General features: G+C 53.4%; 1 protein-coding gene across 1 annotated transcript; it reads left to right on the top strand.

The window, feature by feature from the left end:
* The first annotated feature begins 4,591 nt into the window (after positions 1 to 4,591).
* On the top strand, positions 4,592 to 5,836 carry LOC147984788 (uncharacterized). Its single transcript, XM_087541269.1, has 3 exons — positions 4,592 to 4,663; positions 5,195 to 5,281; positions 5,624 to 5,836. Exons 1-3 carry the CDS (start codon positions 4,592 to 4,594, stop codon positions 5,834 to 5,836), a joined length of 372 nt encoding a protein of 123 aa, XP_087397395.1.
* The last annotated feature ends 4,790 nt before the right edge of the window (positions 5,837 to 10,626 follow it).

Raw genomic sequence — 10,626 nt, 5'->3', positions numbered from 1 at the left:
AAAAGGGGAAAACCCTACCTGGTGTCTACCTCTCTGGGCCGCCTGTTACTGTGCGGCCTGGCCGGCCCAGTCGGCCATCCCAGCCCACCAGCGCCGTCGTCCTACCTGGCGCGTACCTCTCTGGGCCGCCTGTTACTGTGCGGCCTGGCCGGCCCAGTCGTCCATCCGAGCCCACCAGTGCCGTCGTCCTCCTGGCGCCAGTCGGCCAGGCGTGTGGCCGGCGCGCGCGCACGGCCGTGCCGCCATGCCACCTGCCTGCCTGGCGTCCTCCTCGTCGCCCTGGAATGCCCGGACGTCTCCACGACGCCCCGTACCCCTCTCACTCTCCCCCGGTCCTCTCCTCTCCTCTCCCTCGCTTTCTCCCTCGCGTCCGAACGTGCCCGCCGCCACCGACGAGCACCACCGCGGCCACCGGCCACCCCTCGCCCTGCCGCTGCGCCCAGGAGCTCCGCCACATCACCGGCTACCTCTCCGTCAAGTCACGCGCCTCGGGAAGCCCTGCAGCGTCGCCTTCGAGCTCTTCTTCAACCTGCGGCTGCCGGCGACTTCGTCGTCGATTCGCCGGCCCCGTGCCTCCCCTGCCTCGCTAGCAGCACCAGAAGAACTGCGGTGAGCCTCTGCACCGTTTCCCCCATGCCCCGTTGCCTAATTTGCGCCCTAGCTAGCTCCACCACCCTGCCCGAAAGCTTGCTCGCCGCCGGCCATGTCGCCGCCATGGCTAGAGCCCACAAACGTCGCGTCAGAGCATGTTTTCGTCCTCAACGCGTTCCCAGGAACCCAGAACACTCACCCACTCGTCCTCCCGTGCACCATAGCACGCTATCCATCTTCACCGAACTCCGGCCGCCGCACTCGTCGTCGTCGGCGCCACTCGGGCCACTCCCTGGCCACGCCACCACCACAGTTGGATGCGGACGAGCACCCGCATCCCGTAGCTACACTCCGCGCGCCAAATGGCCCCCTGTAGGCAAAACCCGCAGCGCCCCGCCGTATTCGGGCTCGCCGGCGGCTAAACGCCGGCGACCGCTGACCTTTGACCGACGTGGGTTGACCACAGCCGGGTTGACCTCCCCCCTCTCTCTCAATGACAGATGGGCCCCGGCGTCCCCTAATTAGTAGTTAGGATTAATTAACCCTCTGTTAATTATCCTGATACTGACATGTGGGCCCGAGGCCACTAACTAAACTAGATTAGTTAGTTTAGACACTGACATATGGGTCCCACTGGTCAGCTTTGACCTGGACCGACCCGTTGACTCGCTGACATCACGCTGACGTCATGCTGACGCAATATGTCCTTTTCCGGTATTAAAATAAATCAAGAAATTCCAGAAAATGATATAAACTTCAAAAATTCATAGAAATTCAACCGTAGCTCAAATTGAAATAATTTATATATGAAAAATTATCAGAAAAATTCAATCTATCCATCTGTACCATTTTCATGAATGACAAAACAACCTATACATGCTGTATATGTGAAAACACACTTATGGCATATTTAAGAGCTTATTTTGGAGCTGCATTTGAATCTTTAGTTCAAATGGACTTTAACCAAATGAATGCTAGTTGCATTAGCTCAAACAGCATCACATCTTCATGCCATGTTCATGCATCATATTGTTGCATATGCTTGTGTATTGATTGTCGACACCGTTCCTTCTCGATAGGTACTGCTCCGGAGACCGACCCAGAGTACCTATCTGTGGAGCAGTGCCCCCTCTGTTGATCTACCAAGCAAGCAACCCCCTTTGTTCATTCCGATACAATCCTACTCTCTCGCTCCTACTCTCAGTTATTGCATTAGGACAACAACGATTCAACTGCTACTTTATGCTGTGGTAGTTGAACCCATTCCTCTACATGACCTGTCATTGCCACAGTAAATAGTTAAAACCCACTAGCATGTGTAGGAGTTGATTGAGCCATGTTGTGTTCTTACCATGCCATCCCTGCTATTGCTTAAAGTTGTGTCAGGTCTGATTCATCGGGAATGAATTGGAGTGCTATGATATGTTCTAGTGCTGAGAGTTAAGCATGTGAACACGACTTGGTAAAGGTAGCGGTGAGAGGCCATGTAGGAGTACATGGTGGGTTGTCTCATTGGGACCGTCCTTAAGAACTGAGTTCTGTGTAAGTTGTCCAATGACTAGCTACTACCACACACTGGGCTCCGGGCACTCCAAGCTCTCTCGGCTTATTAACAACCTTGATCTCTGTCCAGGAGTTGCAAATAGTTTCTGGTGTTTGTAGGTAGTGATATTTTTCTACCGAGTGGCACCCGGCAGGGTGGGCTCGGGACAGACTAGGCACAGGTGGCATGGTGTACCAAGTGGCACCCGGATTGTGGGCTTGGGAACCCTGCTCACATCGTTTGGGGCCGTGAGCGACACCCCGGCCGGATCTCCTTGCGGATGGAACCCAAATAGGTGATAAACCTGGACTAGAGTCTTGCGTGGTTAGTTAGGTCGTGGCCGACACCCTCGCCAGGCTTCCGCTTGAAGGTTGCCGATATACATGACGGGTATATGGTGATAAGTGGTGAGAGCGTGTGTGATGAAGTACACCCCTACAGGGTTATCATGATCTATTCGAATAGCCGTGTCCTCGGTTATGGACTTCTTGGATGCTTACGTGGGACATAGACAACTTAAAGTGGATACTCTAAAATGCTCAAGATAAGTGTAAGTGCTATGGATGGCCTTCTCGTAGGGAGACGAGGATGAATCCATGGTGGTGTATTGATGTGGTGATTAGTGGACTCGTGTGCGCTGCCTCATCTCAAAGAAGTTTCTCGTTGTCGTAGAACAGGATAGCCACTGAGTCAAAGCTGGCTTGCTGCAACTAAACCCCACCTTACCTTCTTGATACAAATGCATATATGATAGGATCTGATGTAAGTCTTGCTGAGTACCTTTGTACTCATGTTTTCTTTATTTATGTTTGCAGGTGAGACATCTGTTTCACTAGTAGTACCGCTTGGACTTCGACGAGTAGCTTGTTACCTCAGCTACGATCTTGGTCCCTTGGGAGGGACTTGTAGATAGTCAGGCTTCTCAGCCCTTTTCTTTTGTAGTTGTCTGTACTCACACATGTAATGCTTCCGTTGCTTGTATGCTCTGAATGATGCTTCCCTTGGGAGTGACCCCTGTATGTATTTATGCTATGTGCCTCTTCTAAGCTTTTATCTATATGAGTTGCGTTATGTTGTGATGCCATGTTGTACCTCACATACTTGCATGTTATGCGTACGTGTGACGTGTATTGCTATGTGTGGGATCCGACAATCTAGTTGTTTGTCCTTGGCAGCCTCTCTTATGGGTAAATGTAGTCTAGTGCTTCCTTGAGCCATAGTAGTCCGCTATAGCCCGGTTCACCGGAGTCCTGCTAGCCCAGCACTACTGTTCAGGACACTTGACTGGCCCGCATATGTCTCACTTTGTTCCTGTGTCTGTCCCTTCGGGGAAATGTCACGCGGAGACATCCGGAGTCCTGCCTAGCCTGCTACAGCCCAGGTTCCCCGGAGTCCTGTTAGCCCAGTGCTATAGCCCGGATTCACACGCTACTGACTGACACGCTCGATGTGAATCATGTATGCCTGTTCCCATAGGTTAGTGCCGCTTTGGGTTCACGACTAGCCATGTCGGCCCGGGTTCTCTGTCATATGGATGCTAGCGACACTATCATATACGTGAGCCAAAAGGCGCAAACGGTCTCGGGCCATGGTAAGGCGACACCCGTGGGGATACCGTGCGTGAGGCCGCAAAGTGATATGAGGTGTTACATGCTAGATCGGTGTGACTTAGAATCGGGGTCCCGACACCACACTCGGCCAGCGCGGCGCTGGTGGCGATCCGGGAGGAACGCTCGACCAAGGACTCTCACAGCCCCCCCCCCCCCGCGGTTGGCTGGAATGCACCGGTTCAAGGATGGTGCTGCTGAGGCCTTGGGTACCTAAATAGAAGACCAAGCCCCGACTACCTTGACCGACGACTAGCCTCCTGAGGCCCTCGGGCCTTAGGAGGCGCAAGGCGTCACCCACACTTCTGCCCTTGTCGAGCACCCAGTGTACTTCGTCAGCATGGTGATGCGTGATGCGCGGGCGTGCTACCCCGTGCCGCAAAAGCCCTTGCTCATGCTCCTCGTCGCCTCACGCTAGTTGTGCCACTAATTTCAAGGCCACCCCATCAAGGTCGTCTCAGCTTACACGGTAGAGAGGGTGCTCAGGAGCCCCAATGCGGCAGGAAGGGTGGCAGAATGGAACATCAAATTGTAGGCATTCCAGTTGGAGTTCAGGACCACCAGAGTCATCAAGGGTGCCGAACTCGCTGACTTCGTGGAAGAATGGACCGACGTCCCTAGCCCTAAAGCAGGAGAGGACTGGTCCCTCTCACCAGGGAGCGAGGCACCAGACAGATGGGTCATCTACTTCGACGTTGCATTCACGCGTCAGGGCGCGGGGGCTGGCGCCGCGCTAATCTCGCCCACCCATGACAAGCTCTACTATGTCGTGCAGCTCAGCTTCCAGTAGGGCGAGAAGGTCTCCAACAACATCGTGGAGTATGAACGCCTGATCGCCGGTCTCAAGGCTATGACAGCCTTGGGAGTGAAGAGCCTCGCCATCAAGGGCGTCTCCCAGCTCCCTGTCAACTTCTCCGATAAAGTATATGAACTGAAAGAAAGCACATGGAGACATACCTTGCGGAGGTACGAAAAATTGAGAAACAATTCTTGGGCCTGGAACTACAGCATGTGCCGTGCGGCACGGACAAGGAAGAGATGACATCGCCAAGTGGGCATCCCAGCGCTTGCCCCAGGAGCCTGGCGTCTTCGAGGAGCGGCTCTTCAAACCTTCAGCAGCCCCTACTACTAGGGAACCAACATCGCCTTAGGAGGAGCTCCCACCAGCACCCCTCTCGGGAGCCCCTGCTTGCGGCCCAACCTCGGGAGCGCATCTACTTCTAGTGCTCGAGCCTTAGGAGGGTTGCTGGATCGAAGAGTTTTAGGCGTACCTGCTTGACGGGACCCTGTGGGAGAAGGAGGAGGACGCGGAGCATGTGGCTCGACAAGCCACTGCCTACTACATCCAGCACGGTGACCTCTATAGGAAGCGGCCAAATGATTTTTCTCTGCGATGCATCTCTAGGGAGTAGGGACATGACCTGTTGGCTGACATACACGATGGGGATTGCAGGCATCAGTCGTCATTGCGCACCCTCATGGGAAAGCATTCCGTAGTGGGTTCTACTGGCCCAAGGCGCTCAATGATGCCACTGAGATGGTGAGATCTTGTAAGGCATGCCAATTCCATGTGAAGAAGATACACCGGCCCGCTCATGATCACCAAACCATACCGCTCTTGTGTTCGTTCGCGGTCTAGGGGCGGGACATATTGGGGCCATTCCCTCGGGCGCCCGGGGGCTACCGCTACCTCTACATCGCATCGGCAAATTCACCAAGTGGGCAGAGGTGGAGGCTCTCCCACTATCCCAGCCGGTCGGCAGTCAAGTTTACCAAGGGCCTCATGAGCCGGTTCGGGGTCCCCAATCGCATCATCACCGACAATGCCTTGCAGTTCACTAGCAACCTTTTCAAAACATATTGTGCTAACCATGGAACGTAGATATGCTACGCCTCAGTGGCACACCCCAGGAGCAATGGCCAGGACGAATGCACCAACGCAGAGCTCCTGAGAGGCCTTAAGGCAAGAACCTTCAAGAAGAAGCTCGAGGCCTGCGGCAGGGGCTGGCTGGACGAGCTCCAGTCCATGCTATGGTCCATCTGCACCACCGCAACCAAGCCAATAGGCGAGACTCCATTCTTCCTCGTCTATTGAGCCGAAGCGGTTCTCCCTCATGAGGTCAGGCATCGCCCCGCGCAGGTCTTGGCGTTTGACAAGGCACGCCAGGATGCATCGCGGGGGATGGACCTCGTGATGGGGGAGGTACGCCGCCGTCAAGCCACGCTCCGAGCAGCAATGTACCAGCAGGCGCTGCGGTGGTACCACTGCCACATTGTCTTCTCCAGGACGCTCAAGGTGGGTGATCTCATCCTAAGGCGGGTGCTCTCCAAGGAGGGGCTGCATAATCTTTCGCCCATGTAGGAGGGCATGTTCAGGATCGCCAGTATTTCCAGGTCTGGCACCGCGCGCCTGGAGACGCAGGACGGGATCCCCATTCAGAACGCCTGGAACATCCAGAACCTCCGGAAGTTCTACCCATGAAGCAAGGCCCCGTGCCTATGAAGGTCTCCACTCGTGACACTCTCATGTAATAATGAGTGGGGCTAGACACACCCCCGATTGTCCGGAGTGCTACCCTCAGGCCTCGGGGGCTCCCTCCCACGTCCTAGTGGCAGCACTTAGCTCCGCGCTGGTGAGAGGTCTAGACTAGGTGCGGACGCGGCTGTTCATTTGCTTGCTTTTTGTATCTGGTTTGCAACTTCAAAATGCAATTTCGAGTTCTCGCGTTTTTTCGATTGACAAGTTGGATTCTCCCCTTTTGTTTCTCTCCCTTTTAGTCTTCAACCGGTGGAGCGACAGTTGCCCGTTGCTCCTCCTTGCATGTCTCGCGCGTAGGGGCTGGGCTGGGCAGGGGTGTACGCGCGTTAGGTTCGCCTACGCCACAAACACACTTTGCCAAAGTCTTGTCGCCCTAGAGCCTTGGATTCTAGTGCTTCGCCTTCCTTGGTCCTCGCGAGGCGCTCTCAAATGAGCTCGTGGGCGTGAGCACACTCTAAGTCCATGCCCCTCGAGCAGCACGAGGCGGTGCACTAAGCCACAACTAACTCACTCCTGGGGGCTCGTGCAAGGAATATCAAGGCACCCCGCCAGATTTTCTAACATCTCTGCAGATCTACAATGTGTCCTAAAGTCGATGGCTCCTAAGTCATCGGGAAGGGAGCTTCACCAGATGCCAAAGGGCGCACCCTCACGAGATGGGAAACTAAACTACCATGAGCATGCCAAGATAAGTTACCCAAACCACGTCTATTAGGAACACAGATAGCACGGCATAACATCAAAATAACAAGCATAACATAGTGGCATAAGTGCCGCAGTGCATTACACACCCCAGCGGGGCCATCTACTTTTTTCAAAATGCAGGAAAAGGGAAAGGTTAAACAAAAGTGGCCTGCACGGCCGCAGCAGCTCCCAAGCCAGGCTCCGGCAGCCGCGTGCTCAGCCTAAGTCCTCCTCCCAGTTCACCGGAGCACAGCGGCGGGACAACCCGTCGCCTTTGTCTGTGTCAAAACTGGCGGATCTCGGGTAGTGGGTCCCGAACTGTGCGTCTAGGATCGATGGTAACAGGAGACAGGGGACACAATGTTTCCCAAGTTCGGGCCCTCTCTATGGAGGTAATACCCTACGTCCTGCTTGATTGATATTGATGAATATGGGTGTTACAAGAGTTGATCTACCACGAGATCATGATGGCTAAACCCTAGAAGCTTAGCCTATATGACTATGGTAATGAATGGTGTCCTTTACGGACCAACCCCTCCGATTTATATAAACACCGGGGGGATCTAGGGTTTACATAGAGTCGGTTCCATAAGAAAGAATCTTCATAGTCGGTCGCCAAGCTTGCCTTCCACGCCATGGAGAGTCCAATCCGAACTCAGGTATAGTCTTCGGCCTTCATGTCCTCATAGCCCATCAGTCCGGCCCATGGATAACAGGCCGGACGGCCGAGGATCCCTTAGTCCAAGACTCCCTCAGTAGCCCCCGAACCTGGCTTAAATGACGAGGAGTTCGGCGCGCAGATTGTTTTCAGCATTGCAAGGAGGGTTCCTCCATTAATTATTTCCAAGTGATGTATTCGGCCATCTGTTCCGTGTCACTCCCCTCGGCTTTTGTGCATTAAATAACTTCGCCTCCCACGCGTCAAGCGAAGGCAGAAGGTCAGGGTAATTTTGCAAATAACACCCCGCCTATGCAAGGGGGGCGCCTATTAAAGAGATCGGATCCTAGATCCATTCGACACCATATAGAGGAAATCCCTGGAAACTACTTGGGAGAAACCATTCCAGCATGGCTAGCGTACCCAGCTCCTCCACCCGTTTCGGCCCAGAGAAAGGCTAGTGGGAGAGGTGTTTAGTGTCCCATAGTCAATTGATGGAGCTGCAAACGCAAGGATTTCACCCCCCCCCCCACAGATCTGGGTCCCGTTCGAACGGGGCTAGATTCCTTCAATGGAGAGATTCATCCAGAGGACTTTCCCAATCCATCCGGGGGAGAACGAGTATGTTTCGTCCCCTACCTGCTGAGGGGCATTGGATTTCACATTCACCCGTTCCTCCGAGGGCTTCTAGAATATTATGGCCTCCAGTTGCACAACTTCACCCCTGCCTCCGTTCTACACATCGCGGGTTACGTCGCTTTATGTGAATTATTCCTGGGTATCGAGGCACACTTCGAGCTATGGAGGAAGTTGTTCTGCCTTGTCCAGTGTAATCACGAGGGGTCCATATTTGAATTGGGCGGAGCCGAAGTATGGCGCATTGCTGATACGGGATATCTGTCCGGCACACCAAGGAAGGAATCCGAAGAATGGCCTTCTGAATGGTTCTATATTGAGGACGCCTCGCTTGCCGACCCAGTTCGAAAGGGTCTTCCTGAATTTGCAGGCGTTCCGCTGAAGAAACGCCACAGTTGGCGTCCTCAGAGTCTGGAAGAGGAGGACAACGCAGAAGTTCGCTAGCTCACGAGCAAGATAAAGATGCTCGCCCTGTACGGACTTAAAATAATCGAGGAGTTCAGCCACTATAGGTCGTGGGGTTCAGCCACTATAATACAGAAGGCTGCCCATGTGGCATTACAACGGAGAGGATGACGCTTCCCGTTATGGCCGGAAGGGTCCGGATACCTCCGCAGCTCTGGCCAAAATATTGGTCAAGCTTTTTAAAGGGGAAGAAGAGGAGTTTCTTCGCATTAAGCACAGAGATGGATATTCTATGTATAATCCCCAAGTTGGGTAAGCTTCGATCCTTCAATTCTACTCATTCCCCTTCCAGATTACTTTTAATAAATTTCAAGTCTGTTTGTTATGGCAGCACTGGCGGAAGGTCACCGAAGGACTTCATAGTCCTGCCCCACAGCCGGAGACCCACAACCAGGAACTAGATCCCGGGTTTGAAGAGGATTTGGATATATTCGTGGTGCTCACGGGGGGAGTATTTTTTCAGACAAGCTATGACGGCACAGAAGTGGCCATCACCGCCGACTACTCTGGCCTCCTTCCTGCCTCTCATGTAAATAATTAAGAAACACCTTCTCTGAAAGAGTGCTCTTATTCCATCTAACCCATCACGCTATAACATGCTTCACAGGGGACACATTCGGCGATTTCGAAGAAATCGACTCCCGCGCCGGATAATCCTTCCAAGAGGAAAGCAAATGAAGCTACGGCCATGCCTTCATCAAAGAGGTATGAATTCGCCAACCTGCCCCTAAGCAGTCATGTCCATCTGTGACCTTCCCGTTTACCATTTGCCAGGAGGAAGACGCGTCGGACTATATCTGGGGGTCCGAGCGGCTGTACTTCCCACAACCAGGATTCAAGTCCTGCCGTGAAGACGGGGGCTGATGTAGGGGCTACGCCGGACTGTCCTCCAGCCGAGGACTCGGACGATGTATCCGTCACCAACTCGGAAGTGGAGTGCTATGAATCAGCGGCATCGTCGGGCCATTTTACAAGATCCTTGCTTTTCGGAAGGGTCGTTTAATGCCTTCAACGCAGCCGACGCATAAATCCGGGCTGCTCGAGATGGGATTAGCAGGGCTGCAAAGCAACATTTGAAAGATGTGCAGGTAAATTCGCTTTGTTTGACTATGATAACCATCTGCCAGAAGCCCCCGAGACTTAAAGGAGTTGAAACAACTGATTTAAGGATCAATGTACAACTAGGTGCTTACGGAGAAGAATACCCGGCTGTCTCAGGAACTAGAAAAGTGTCAGCGCCAGCTGTTTGCTACTAAAGCTGAACTGGAGAAATACAAGGCATCTCCAGGTAATGTTTTCCTCCATCAAAAATTCATAAGGCTGCACGAATAGTTTGAATCTTGGTTCTAATCTTTGTGTTGGGTCGTTTAAACTAAGTTCAAGAGCAGCTTGACGCCGCTCGAGGCGAAGAACACGGAGCCAAAAAGCTACTAGCAGCGGGCGACCGTGTATTGACAAAGGTTGTTGAAGAGAAGAAGAAACTCCAGGATTCGAACATCAACCTATGTGAAGAACTGAAAGCTGTGCGAGCACAACTAGCCGACTCTGTTAAGGAGAACAAGAAGCTCCGGGCGGCATATTCAGTATGTGGCCGCTTTTGTCTTATAACGGTTTGGAGGTGGCGGTAGCTGATATAGCTGTAATTACAGGTGTGTTGATGAACCGCCCTGAAGAGGAAGTGTCCGGATCATCAAATGATCTTCTGCAGGAGCTGTCGCAGTTGCATGAGCAAGCTTGGCAGGCTATGCGGAGTGTAGTCAAGGCTTTATGGCCGTCCGACTCCCCTCCAGGAAGCATGGATAAGCTGGTAGAGCTGTTCAAGGGAGCGCGGCGGCATATCCGGCTGTGGAAGATACCTGCCTGCCAAGAGGGTGCGCAAGAGGCATGGGCCATGGTGAAGACG

This window comes from Triticum urartu, chromosome 2A (genome assembly GCF_056163025.1).
Source record: "Triticum urartu cultivar PI428250 chromosome 2A, HENAU_Tu73, whole genome shotgun sequence".
In the NCBI taxonomy this organism is placed as follows: Eukaryota; Viridiplantae; Streptophyta; class Magnoliopsida; order Poales; family Poaceae; genus Triticum; species Triticum urartu.
This window is presented reverse-complemented; position numbering and strand designations above follow the sequence as displayed.